This window comes from Hippocampus comes, unplaced genomic scaffold, assembly GCF_001891065.2.
Source record: "Hippocampus comes isolate QL1 unplaced genomic scaffold, H_comes_QL1_v1.1 scaffold44, whole genome shotgun sequence".
Lineage (NCBI taxonomy): Eukaryota > Metazoa > Chordata > Actinopteri > Syngnathiformes > Syngnathidae > Hippocampus > Hippocampus comes.
In genome coordinates, this window is record NW_017805546.1 from 2671550 (window position 1) to 2684635 (window position 13086).

The window sequence follows — 13086 nt, forward strand, 5'->3', positions numbered from 1 at the left end:
AGAGCGGCCGCATGCCCCCGCTCGGGTGCAGTTGGTCCGTGCCAATACAAACTCGCTTGAAGTGAGCTGGGGTGCAGTTTCCACTGCAGACACATACTTGTTGCAGCTGCAGAAATACGACATCCCTGCAACGCCAGCTGCAGCCTCGCCTGCCATGAGTTCGATCCCCTCACAACCCGTGAACTCTCCTAAGAGTCCCGCTCCGGCTGCTGCGGCACCCTCCCCACAGACTCTGCCACAAGCTGGTATTACTGATGCTGCCTCCTTTTTTGGGGCAGGGGGCGGCTCCAATTACCGGTAGTGTTTAGTACGAAAAGGCTTACCACATCTTTTATTTATTATTTTTTTTAACAGCTGTATTGAAGGTTGCTACCCAGCAATCTGCTACAGGTGCATCTGTTGTCACAGTCCGCCCAACCCAACCTGGGAAATCTCCTGTCACTGTGACCTCACTTCCTCCTGGTGTCAGAATGGTTGTGCCTGCCCAAGTCACCCAAGGCTCGGTAAGACCAGCTATGCAGCTCAGATGAGTTTCTGGCAGTCGTATGGTCAAATGAGCAATTATCTCCAATGTTCTCTGATTTCAGGCAATTGGAAGTAGCCCTCAGATGAGTGGCATGGCAGCATTGGCTGCTGCAGCTGCAGCAACACAGAAGATTCCTCCGGCCTCTGCTGGAACGGTGCTCAATGTTCCCGCAGGGGCCACCATTCTCAAAACGGTCGCTGTTTCCCCTGGCACAACCACAGTGAAAGTGGCTTCGCCAGTAATGGTACGTATCGAAAGGGAGAGAGAGAGAGAGTGGGGGTGGGGGGGGGGGATACAATCTCAAAGTACGTCAAGCAGTCTTGAGCAAGGTGTTTAAATAACTTTGTGAATATAGGTCAGCAACCCTGCCACACGCATGCTGAAGACTGCTGCAGCTCAGGTGGGCACAGCGGGTACATCCTCCCCCACCACTACCACCAGGCCCATCATCACTGTGCACAAGTCTGGTGCGGTCACTGTGGCTCAGCAGGCCCAGGTGGTAACCACTGTGATGGGAGGAGTTACCAAGACCATTGCCTTGGTCAAGAGTCCCCTCACCATGGGCAGTGGTGGCACTCTGGTGAGAAAATTGCATTACTTGCAACTGGCAATGGATATAGTTAAGAATGTTTCAATAGGTGAATAATGTTTGTACCTACAAACATGACAAGATACTTGCTTTATCAATTTTTCTTTGAAGGAAGCTACTTCACAAATGCCCATCTCTGGACAAAATATGTCTGGAACAGTGTTTTGTATGCTTGCAGAAGACCACGTGCTTCTTTTTGAATGTTGTTTTATGAATGCTGCTGTGTGGTACATTTTACACACAAAAATGGTATGTTTGGCCTCATCGTGTCAAAATGATATCCCGTTAGCACTGGGGGAGCAAGAAATGTTCGCCTACTGCGACGTTATTAATCGTCATGACAATCAGGCAGTTAAAATGGAATGATTTCAGTCCCTCTCCTATACTGGCAGATCTCCAACCTTGGCAAGATGATGTCTGTGGTTCAAACCAAACCAGTGCAGACATCAGCTGTTACTGGCCAGGCTTCCACGAACCCGCTCACCCAAATAATTCAGGTAGAATATCTGTAGTGTAAAAAAAAAAAATAAATAACCCTCATGCAGGCACAAGATGTCTCTCCAGATAGTTTGCATAATTTTTTTTTCCCTGTCGCTTCCTAGACAAAGGGTCCCCTGCCAGCCGGCACCATTCTCAAGCTGGTGACTTCTGCTGATGGAAAGCCTGCTACGATCATCACCACCTCCCAGGCTGGAGGCGTCGGAAACAAGCCCACAATTCTTAATATCAGTGGTGTCTCTTCAAATGCCGCTAAACAGGGCCCGACTATTATCAAAACCATCCCAATGTCGGCCATTATGACCCAGCCTGGAGCAACAGGTTTGAACTCCTTGACTTACTTGCAGTCAATTTTGCCAGCACTCAAACATTGATAATTAAGAGTAGAACACTGAAGTTGGTTATTCTCATCTCATCTGAAAATACCCAACCAAATAAGTTTCTGTGTGGGTACTATGCCTATTTTTTTTTTTTTTTTTTTAAACCTCCTACCCTCTGATCCACTTCACCACTTCATTGCATGCTAAGGTGACAGTAAGGAATGTTTTTTTTTTTTTCAATCTCCCAAAATTCTTTGTCCAATTGATTGTAAATGTATGTTGACTGATAACATTTGGCAAAGTCTTGTAAAAATATCCACAGCTGAGAAACTTGCAAGAACTACAACCAGCGTAAGCCTTAGAATTTGATGTAATGCATGGCTGTTGGACCTGTAGGTGTAACGAGCACTACTGGAATGAAAACGCCAATTACAATCCTTACAACTAAGGTGATGACCACTGGAACACCTGGCAAAATTATTACCGCAGTGCCCAAGCTCGGAACGGCAGCTGGCCAACAAGGATTAACACAGGTACACGCACCCATGTGCTAAAACGTTAGCTGGTATGTTGTTTTGCTGTGTATGTACAATATGACTCACGGCGACTCTTATGTCTGTAGGTTGTTTTGAAGGGTGCTCCGGGGCAGCCAGGGACTATTTTGCGCACTGTACCCATGAGCACAGTTGGCGGTGTTCGACTCGTGACGCCAGTGACGGTATCTGCTGTCAAGCCCACAGTCACAACCCTGGTTGTCAAGGGAACAACTGGTATGAAAAGAACCAAAGTTGTTTCTAATTTTGGCAGGATGTAGCCTCGACATCACAATCGCATTGTATTCTTTTGTTCTCACCTTTTTTAGGTGTCACCTCTCTCGGCACAGTGACCGGTACAGTCTCCACAAGCCTGGCAGGTGGCACTGTGGACACTGCAAACGCATCTCTGGTGACTCCTATCACCACATTGGGGACCATTGCTACCCTATCCAGTCAGATCATCAGTTCGCCTGCAATAACTGTGTCTGCCGCCCAGACCACTCTAACGTCTGCGACCCCGCTACCCTCTTCCACTATCACAGTGCAGGTGAAATGCCGCTTCTTGTTTTTACTTATGACAGTGGGACATCAGAACCGTTGATGGACAATACACTGTGGCTACCGTTCGCTCAGCCTGAAATCGCATTTCATTTCTGAAAGTAGAACATGAACTGCCATTAAAAAGGGAGTTTCTTGTTTTTGTTTTTAATACTTTGCTTTCATCATCCCAGAACCAACCCACCCAGGTCACTCTGATCACAACTCCCAGTGGTGTAGAAGCCCAGCCGGTGCAGGATCTACCAGTGTCGATCCTGGCTTCACCCACCTCTGAGCAGCCCAGCTCCTCTGAGGCTGGTGCTGCTGGCGATGGGTCCGGCACCGTGACATTGGTCTGCTCTAACCCGCCATGTGAAACACATGACACGGGAACTACTAACACAGCCACCACATCGTCTGCCACCATGGGCGCTGGTCAAGTTTGCTCCAATCCACCCTGTGAAACGCACGAAACAGGAACCACCACCACAGCCACCACCTCCTCTGCGACAATTGGAGCAGGACCGGTTTGCTCGAACCCTCCTTGCGAGACCCACGAAACGGGAACCACCAACACAGCTACGACGGCGTCATCAAGCATGCCCGCTCTCCTTGTCTGCTCCAACCCGCCGTGTGAGACCCATGAAACGGGGACAACCAACACAGCGACCACAGCATCAGCTAGCATGGGAGGAATCCAGCAGGTGTGCTCCAATCCTCCCTGTGAGACTCACGTGACCGGTACCACCAACACATCCACCCAAGCATCCTCCAACATGAGTGAAGGCCAGCCTGGCGCCATGCAGAGTGTTTGCTCCAACCCGCCTTGTGAAACCCACGAGACGGGGACAACAAACACGCCATCGACAGCCACCTCCAGCATTGGAGGAGACCAGACCAGCTCAGCAACTGGTGCCGTTCAAAGAGTTTGCTCTAACCCACCTTGCGAAACACATGAGACCGGGACCACCAACACAGCCACCACTGCCACCAGCAGTCTTGAGGCAGGAGAAGGCACAGGTATACCAGCAGCTTGTTCACCACACGTGATTCAAGGTGTATTGAGTTTGTTTTTCGGCTGTCAATTGGAGAAGTGAAAATACTGCACACGCTTTGCTTTCGGTTTGACTGCAAATGTAACTATCAGAGTCTTTGACCATCTATCAGCAGCCCAGCAGGCAGATGATGTAACCGAAGGCACCGGCAGCACTGAAGAAGCCTCCTCCACTGCAGCACCTGTCACCAGCACCCAGGGCAGGGCCATCACTACTGTCACTCAATCCACTCCTGCCCCCGGCCCATCCGTACCTGTAAGAACAGCTGTGTGTTTGTGGCAGATTTTGAGACCCTCTCAATCTCTGCCTGACTGGTGTCAACATGTAAAGGCGAGACATCTATATATATTTTTTGTATGTGTTTCCTTTTCCTTCCAGTCAATCTCATCAATCACAGAAGGGGTGAGCACTGAGGCCAGCTCCACAGAAGAACCCATGCAGACTGAAGCGACTGCTTCAGCAGAAGCTGCACCTGCAGAGGAGGCAGCCACCCCTATGGACACTCAGACAGAAGTAAGTCGATCGTGTCACTACTCTTGTGCCAAAGCTCAATCGGAGATGCCATTTTTTTTGGTGTGTGTGTGTGTGTGTGTGTGTGTAAGTGAGCACAGCCACTTGATACATGAGTGAAAAGTTGCCATGTAGAGACCATATAGAAAGTGTTTATCTGCACAGTTTTCCCAATGAGACACGGCAGGCTTTCCTTCAGGTACGTGTCATTCCCAGTTATAGGTCACTAAAACTCAAACGTTAAACAGAAGAGAGATAAACATTCCATACTTCAACACCAACATGTTCAACCACACCGTATAATTTCATTTGTGGAAAGCAATTACGGTGCATCTGTTCCCGTAGAACCGTCAGTGCCACCTGGAATGTTGTACTACGCTGAAAGCGCACAAGTCTTGGTTTGCATTTGTGGAAGCAATAAAAACAATTGAAAACGGGTCCTGGCAGGGGTGGGGGGGATCACATGGAGCCAGGTCAGGTGATTGGGGAGGCTGCACCAGCAAGGCAGTGTTCTTCATAAACCGGAACGGTCAGATGCCCCGGCCGGGCATTGTGAGCATGCATGTTATCATGGTGAAGAAGGCAAAAGTTGTCCAGCCACAACTGTCAACCCTGCTCACGCACTGAACAATGCAAACGCTGCTGCATCTTTTTGTCGACATGGTGGTTGACCTTGGGACCCATATTCAAGGGGAAAACCTGGAGTTGGGAGTACCTTTCGGACACTTGCATATCCTATTTATACTAATGTCACGCAAACTCAAAATGGAGTTTGGCTGTTGTTGTTGTTGTTGTTGTTGTTTTTTTTTTTTTACAATTGATGGTCGCTGTCATGTTTTTGTCAGGGAGATGCAGCAGCAGTAGCCACAGCCACAGCCTTGAACCTGCCATCCGAGCTTATGTCCGAGGGCCAGGGGGCCACACTGATGGTGACGGGGCTATCAGACGAGGAGCTAGCCGTCACGGCGGCCGCAGAGGCCGCTGCTCAGGCAGCGGCTACTGAGGAAGCTCAAGCCCTGGCCATACAAGCCGTCCTCCAGGCTGCCCAACAAGCTGTAATAAGTGAGTTTTGTTTAACTTGACACCCCCCCCCCCCCCCACCACCCCCAAAACACACACACACAGACACACACACACACACACACACACACACACACAAAAGGCCGCAAAGGTACGGACACAAATTGTTTTTGTGCAGATGAAGGCGATGCAGCCGGAGAGGCCCAGCAAACCACCAGCATCCCCATCATGCTGACACAGCAGGAGCTTGCAGCGCTGGTCCAGCAGCAGCTTCAGGAGGCCCAGGCTGCTGCCCAGCAGGCCGCCGTAGACACAAACGTGCCCACCGAGGGCCTCGCCCCTGCTGACAGCCTTAACGACCCTTCAGTGGAGAGCAATGGACACAGCGAGATGGCTGCTGCTGTAACAAGTGCAGTGGCCGCCCTACTGCCACGTACCACCGCTGAGAGTAAGGCCCGCCGCACACCAAGCGTTGTTGTTGTTGTTGTTGTTAACTCTCTGCTCGATTCATGTTTCCTGTCTTGCTCCTACTTATCCACAGCACTCGCTCCTTCGAGTACCTTTGCACCGGCTGTGTCGGTGGCCAGTCCAGCCAAGCTGCAAGCAGCAGCTGCACTTGCGGAAGTAGCCAATGGCATTGAGGGAGAGGTGAGTCTGGGCTCAAGCGTCTCGCTGACTTTTCTTGCGGAGAAAGGGCTGCTGAGGAGTCTGCCTTGACTGAATGCGTTCTCATTCTGTTTGTGTACAGAAGCAAGCCCCTCAGCCAACCCCCGTGAAGCCCGCTGTAAAGAAAGAGAACCAATGGTTTGATGTTGGAATTGTCAAAGTGACAAATATGGTTGTCACTCACTTCTATGTGCCATCAGATGATTCTCAAGGGGATGTAAGTGTCTTCATTTTATGCTTCGATGCCTTGTGATGCACTTTTCATATTTCTTCCTCTTCTACCCATTAGGACGATTCTGGAGTCATTCCGGACTACGGCCAGATGAAGAAAATGGAGCTTCAGCCCGGGACGGCGTACAAGTTCCGTGTCGCTGGCATCAATGCTTGTGGCCGTGGCGCCTTCTCAGAGATATCCGCGTTTAAGACTTGCCTGCCCGGATTCCCCGGCGCACCGTGTGCTATCAAAATCAGCAAGGTAAACGGCTGAGTCCGTTGAATTTTGGCCCAGTTGTAACTTGGGTTGCACAATTCCTGGAGTTTTTAAAGTTGGAACTTTACATTGGAGTTTATGGGAATAAATTGGATTCAGAGATGTCAAATCTTCCGGTTAGGCCGTATTTTCTTGCCCTGTTTTCTTCCGTTACGAGGAAATAAAGAATGCTCCGGAGCGGACGATATGACATGCGCGGTAGATTAATGTGAGAGTTTGCCAGTGAGCCAGCAAGCATGTGGCTCTCAGGCGCTTGGTCTGGAAGAACAGCTACTTTTTTTCTTTTTTGCCCCCCCCCCCCCTCATCAGTTCCATTTTGCAAGGCAACCGTGCAACCTAATTTCGTGGAGTCGCATTCTGCAAATAGGTTGTTGTATATTTAGCGATTTAACACTCAAAACGGGGGAAAAAAATCTGTCAATATTTTCTCTCTTGAAACTGTTCAAAAAAAGAACCCGCAATATATATGAAGAAAATATTCACATTGTTCCCGGTCTTACTGCTACTGTATTTTCCGTCGTGTTTGGGCTGAGATGCAAATGTTGCTGACAAAATGTCGGGAATGCTGCATCGAGGGTCGGCATGTCCGAGGATGAAACTCTGAATTTGTGTGTGTGACACAGAGCCCCGATGGCGCTCACCTGACCTGGGAGCCTCCCTCTGTGACATCAGGCAAGATCATCGAGTATTCGGTGTACCTGGCCATCCAGAGCAACCAGACGGCCGAGGCCAAGGCCTCCACTCCGGCCCAGTTAGCGTTTATGCGCGTGTACTGTGGACCCAACCCCTCTTGCCTGGTGCAGTCTTCCAGTCTCTCCAACGCCCACATCGACTACACCACCAAGCCGGCCATCATCTTCCGCATCGCTGCCCGAAACGAGAAGGGCTACGGTCCCGCAACTCAAGTTCGATGGCTGCAGGGTGAGCGCCACGATTCTCAAACGAAAGTTTCCGCGTTAGACCGCCAGATGATGTTTCTAAACCGGCCTCATGCTTTGTAGAATCTGGCAAAGACGGCGCCTCTGCAAAACCGGCAGCCAAAAGACCCGGCACCTCTCCTGATACGTAAGTGTTTGGTGTTGACCTTTCGGCGGCGCAAGCAAGACTTGACATTGAAACGTGTCGTACCTGTTCTGCTTGTCTGTGCCCTTCCAGTAAGACTACTGGTCCAAAGAAAGCAAGAACGGACCAGTGAGGTTGGCCAGAGATCCTCCCCGCCGCCCCTCTTTGTCCTTTTCCTACTTGCTGTCCTTTTTATCAGGAAGACCTCTTCATCCTCAATGTCAGCCTAATCGCATCGTCGAGTCTCAGAGCAGACGCCAATGGAGGCAGAACACCCGAATGAAGCAGAGATGAAAGTCGATCTGAGATGTTTTCTGTAGATAAAACCCTCTTTCGTCCATGTTCCGTTGGCCGTGGTGTTTGTAGAGCGACATCAACTTAGAAGCACATTATCTTTTTCAGTCGAATTCCCTTACCGCCATTTTAACATTTGCTTTTTTTCGGGGGGGGGTTGTTTCAGTAGTTTAGCAGCATAGAGAAGCATTTACATCGTCACAAACTGGGAGCCAGACTGAGCGCTGAGTTACTTTTTTTTTTTTCTTCTTCCGGGGTTGAATCCTGAGGGGATGTAGAGAGAGACTACATAAAAAATGTACAGTGATGGAACAAGGTTGTGGAGGCATTAGATTCGATGACAGGAGAAATTGGTATGGAATCAAATAAAGCACTTGTCCTTGATGAGAGGACATTATTTTTTTCCTTTCTTGTTTGCTCTAAATTGCTTCATCCAGACGCGAGTCCGTACACTTGTGATGCTACGGGACTCCTGGTAACGTCATCGCTGCGCTTTTCACCCCAAGATGAGGACTGGTGGCATCCAGATATGGTCAAAAAAAAAAAAGACAATTTGTAGAGAATTGACCTTGAACTTTGCTTCGACTGAGACTTTCAAAACACACACACACACATACACACAATTGCAAAATCTTCCCCAAAAATTAGCAAGCGGTGGTGCAGATCATTTTGTGTAGTTTATTTTTGTATTTGTTTTTAAAGCCCCCCCCCCTCCTGTGAGTATGTTGTGTGCATAAAAAACGTTTTTTTTTTTTGTTTTTTTTTAATGGATTGTTCATCCCTTCCCCTGATAGTTTGTTTGTGGGCAGATGGGTGGCCATGTTGAAGTTGCCACTATATTTTTAAACGTCATTCAGTTGGTTGCATGTTGATAACAGATGGGAAGGAAAGCGCAAGACTTTTGTACGTATTTGTTCCAAGTAGAACTGCAGAGGTTATAGGACTGAAGGGAACTTTTAAAGTGGACCCAGGGAGAGATTTTACTTTTGTTTACTACAACCTTCCCAATGCTTGTTTTGCTTCGTTTGCCAAACATGGAGTTTCACGTGATTCACACCCAACCCCTTAACATCCCACTCAGTTGTCTTTTGCTTTTTATGCTCATGAATGTGGTATCTCACCTCTTCATTTTTTTTTTTTTTTTTTTAGATTGTCAAATTATATTAGTAGGCATATTCCCCAATCCTATTGATGTATGTGAATCCATTTAATAAATTTTAATTTTGTTTTTCCCTTCCACGACTCTGTATTTCAAACCGCAGACGGCGTGCCGGCCGGTCCGCTGCGAGGTGCAAACTTGTGTGACTTTGAACGAGGTTGTCTTTGAGCAGGCCAGCCAACAGAGCCGGAGGCGTACTCACTTGTAAATTAGTTCCTTCATAGAGCAAGAATAAAAGAAAACAAAGAAATCACGTTGGCCTTTTATATTATTACCTGTGACAAACTTTTTACATATTGGTCATCTCGTCATTGCCTTTTGTGTATTTACTATGAAAGACAAAAAAAAAAAAAAAATCCAACAAACAACTATATACAAAGATACCTACCTATAGGCTCCCTGATTGTTTTCGATTTGCTTGTCCAGTCGAGTCTCCGCGTGAGACTCAGAATGCCATGACCGTACAATGCAGCGTCAACTTGTACCGGGACGTGTCGTCCCACCGCACGTGAGTTTGTTTGCGCGAGGCCATGCCAGCTCTGTTGTGATGATACTGGCCACGTCACCGTTTCGCCCGGCTCGCATCTAAGCTACCGTTTGTAGGTTCGCTCGGTTTCTTTCTCTGGCTGAACTTTCTCTTCATATGCATTATTTTATTTTTTTTGTGCGTGTCGGTGTGTCCGTTGAACAAAACTAGACATGCATGCAAAAGCAGTGTATTTTTGGTAGTGATGCCTTAAGTTAGATCATACGCTGAAGGTTCTACAAGGAAAAAAAAAAAAAAGCAAAACATTTAATACGTTTGTTTCTCTCTTCACGTGGTATACAAGTGTGTCCTTTCGTTCCTCAGTACCTTTGCAGGGTCACTCTTATTTGCACCCTCGTTAGATAGGTCACCATCAGCAGTGTCGAAATGTGTGTGAACTTTTCCCTCCACGAGTGGTGCTCAGCACTGGCAGTCGTTGCGAGTTTCTCACTCGGCCGGTCGCAAGTTGCCTGGAAATGTCCTGTATTTTCAAATGTGTGTTTTTTTTGTACTGTAGGGAGTAATGTATCTTTTATCATCCAAAAAAATAAAAAATAAACATGGTAAACACAGGCGCTTGGTTTTTTTTCAACCCCCTTTCAGCAGATGCAACTGCACCAATTTTTTCTTTGGTGGTTTTTACAGGGGTGGCCCGGTGAGCGAGTGGTTCGCGCGTCGACCTCACGGTGCAGAGGTCGTGAGTTCGATCCCGGCTCTGGCCTTCCTGTGTGGATTGCATGTTCCCCCCTGTGCCCGTGTGGGTTTTCTCCGGGTACTCCGGTTTCCTCCCACATTCCAAAAACTTGCATGGCAGGCTGACTGAACACTCAAAATTGTCCCAAGGTGTGAGTGTGAGCGTGGATGGTTGTTGGTCTCTGTGTGCCCTGCGATGGTCTGGCAACCAGTTCAGGGTGTCCCCCGCCTACTGCCCGAAGACAGCTGGGGTAGGCTCGAGCATACCCGCGACCCTAAAGCGGTTTGGAAAATGGATGGATGGATGGTTTTTACAGCCGTTGGCAGTGAAAATAATTAGCCTTTTATATGAGTTTGGTTGTTGTTGTGATCTTTATTGAAACTCAACGTGAGGGATTGGTGCTGTTCGTTTATTTATTTTCAGCATGAGGCACTCCGATATACCTACAGCATGCCACCGCTATAGGAATGGAACTCCGCAGACCGAGGACCAGGCACGTACGAACCCTCGCCCTGTTAGTTCCTGAGAAAGAAAAACTGCCCTTTTCACTTTTTGTTTTTATTAGTAATAACATCATTTATCTTCCATACATCCAGAGATGCAAACCAAAAACGGGATTGATGTTGTGGAAGGCTACAAGCGTTACTGTAAATGGTTGGCTTTGGGAATGCAGCTATCCTTTCCTTTTGAAACGACAAGTGATCACTGTAAAGACCCCAAGAGCCACAAGTGGCATCAGTAAAAGTCGAGTTTGTGTGTGTGGGTGTGTGCGTTCACGGTCCCAGGAGGCCATGTGTGGCAGAGATAAGAGCACGGTCTACACACACACACGCACGAGTTGATTTCCTGGGAATTGTTTGTCAGTCCTCTGAATTTAGTTGTGACACACCACAGCAAATGAGTGCCGTCCCACTCAATCGTGTCCAAACGAGATGATGCCGGTGTCAGCTGAGACGTTGTCAGTGTTGTCTGCGTCTGAACGAATGAATGTTGTACATGTGTCCGCATGCAACGCATGCGGGAAAAGTGTGGACGTTATTTATTGTCTTGCGTGTGTGACGGCGTTGAATTGCTGGCCTCCTCCTTTCATCTTGATAAGCGCTTATCACAGCGGCGCAGCCCAGTCACACAGCGGCACAAGCCACATCCCTGCCCAGTTGGGCTCATCTCACTCACTCATGCTCACCACCACATTCTTGTACCAATACATATGAACTCCATCGTCCCCAATGTGACAGCGCCGTCATCAAGGGTTACCGTACATGCATCAGCGTAACCCTCCGGTCACCTTCTGATTCTTCTGCTGCCTTTTAATAGTGTTTGAGTCATGAGGTGGATGTAAGCTTTTCAGCTGCAGTTCATCTCTGCAAGACTCGAACTGGACCACGCAGGGTGATGCAAACCATGTGAAGAAGAATCACGCTCAGTTTTGCTATTCATTCATCAACTGCGGCGGTTGGTTCCATTGGCGCAGTACTGCGCATCATAAGGACAGAGGATCTGTTATTTATTACCGGTATGTTTTTTTCTGAGGTATGAAGTCTGGATGGACAAACATTCAAAGGTGGAAGTTTGGTTGATGGTCACAACGGTATTTTCCCACATTGGCGGTTTCTCTCTCTCCTCATAATTTATGACATTGTGGTGTAATTGCCACACTTTGCGCAAACGCCCAGTGCATCTTCTTCTCCCCTAATTTCCCTGAAAACTGTAAATGAACAAAGAGAAGAGAGCGGCGGCGCTGCTTTGACTATCAAATGGCCGCCACGGTGCCGACCTGTCCGTATCCAGCCCCGCATGGTATCAGACCGCATCTCTCGCCGTCACTGTAGCGCTTTGCATCGCCGCGTCAGAAAAATCCTTCTGTGTAGCCCACTTACAATGTTTGTTTTCTTCACCTGTCAACTCCACCCAGCTATGTTTCTAAAGCACTTTAAAACTACAGTACCGCCGCTGTCTACAAAGTGCTGCACGTGGAGCCAAAATAATTCCTACAACAACAAACAAGAACAGTCAAACTCAAAATCAAGTCTCATGTCGAGAATAAAAATGAGTTTGAAGACGGGCTTGAAAGGTGGACGGCGGGCGCTTGCCGAACGTTCATTCCAAAGAGAGCGAGCGCCAACGCAAAAGGCTCCATCCCCTCGGAGCCTCAGCTTATTCCTCGCTACCTCTGATAGCGTCCAGTCCGCAGACTTGAGGCAACGGGCAGGGAGCTCAGAGAGGTAAGGTGGGCCTGGGAGGCGAGCAGCAGCATTCTGGACCAACTGGAGGCGTTTCATGGAGGATTGGCTGACTACAAATTCAAGTGCATGACAGTCATCCAGTTTACTTAATATAATACAATAATCTGCGAGTGGATTCATGAAAAATGTTGGCTCTGATATTTGTTTTTGGTGTTCCTCAGTATGCTGTAAAAGAGTTATTTGATTCTTAATTCTTGCGCTTATAGAACCATGAAAGGTGTATTCATAAAAGAAATCTGCATCCATATGTTTGGAGATCATTTTAACTGCCATTTTAATTGCAAACATGAGGCCTGTAGTACTTTTTTTTTTTGGTCTTGTCTTCTGGATCCATTTTTGGGGAGGGAGGGGGTGTGTC

The 13086-nt window shown here is 48.1% G+C and overlaps 1 protein-coding gene across 1 annotated transcript in view; it reads left to right on the top strand.

Annotated features, from left to right (window-relative positions):
* Positions 1 to 10084, top strand: part of hcfc1a (host cell factor C1a) — a 13566-nt gene extending 3482 nt beyond the window's left edge. Inside the window, exons 9-28 of the mRNA XM_019879451.1 lie at positions 3 to 245; positions 355 to 503; positions 588 to 770; positions 882 to 1106; positions 1508 to 1612; positions 1718 to 1934; positions 2330 to 2466; positions 2556 to 2703; positions 2796 to 3016; positions 3201 to 4026; positions 4174 to 4316; positions 4440 to 4574; positions 5417 to 5633; positions 5770 to 6039; positions 6133 to 6239; positions 6340 to 6474; positions 6547 to 6732; positions 7371 to 7668; positions 7749 to 7812; positions 7903 to 10084. Coding sequence (XP_019735010.1) covers positions 3 to 245; positions 355 to 503; positions 588 to 770; positions 882 to 1106; positions 1508 to 1612; positions 1718 to 1934; positions 2330 to 2466; positions 2556 to 2703; positions 2796 to 3016; positions 3201 to 4026; positions 4174 to 4316; positions 4440 to 4574; positions 5417 to 5633; positions 5770 to 6039; positions 6133 to 6239; positions 6340 to 6474; positions 6547 to 6732; positions 7371 to 7668; positions 7749 to 7812; positions 7903 to 7942 — 4049 coding nt within the window. The 3' untranslated portion in view covers positions 7943 to 10084. The remainder of the gene's footprint in view (positions 1 to 2; positions 246 to 354; positions 504 to 587; positions 771 to 881; positions 1107 to 1507; positions 1613 to 1717; positions 1935 to 2329; positions 2467 to 2555; positions 2704 to 2795; positions 3017 to 3200; positions 4027 to 4173; positions 4317 to 4439; positions 4575 to 5416; positions 5634 to 5769; positions 6040 to 6132; positions 6240 to 6339; positions 6475 to 6546; positions 6733 to 7370; positions 7669 to 7748; positions 7813 to 7902) is intronic.
* Positions 10085 to 13086: the final 3002 nt, after the last annotated feature.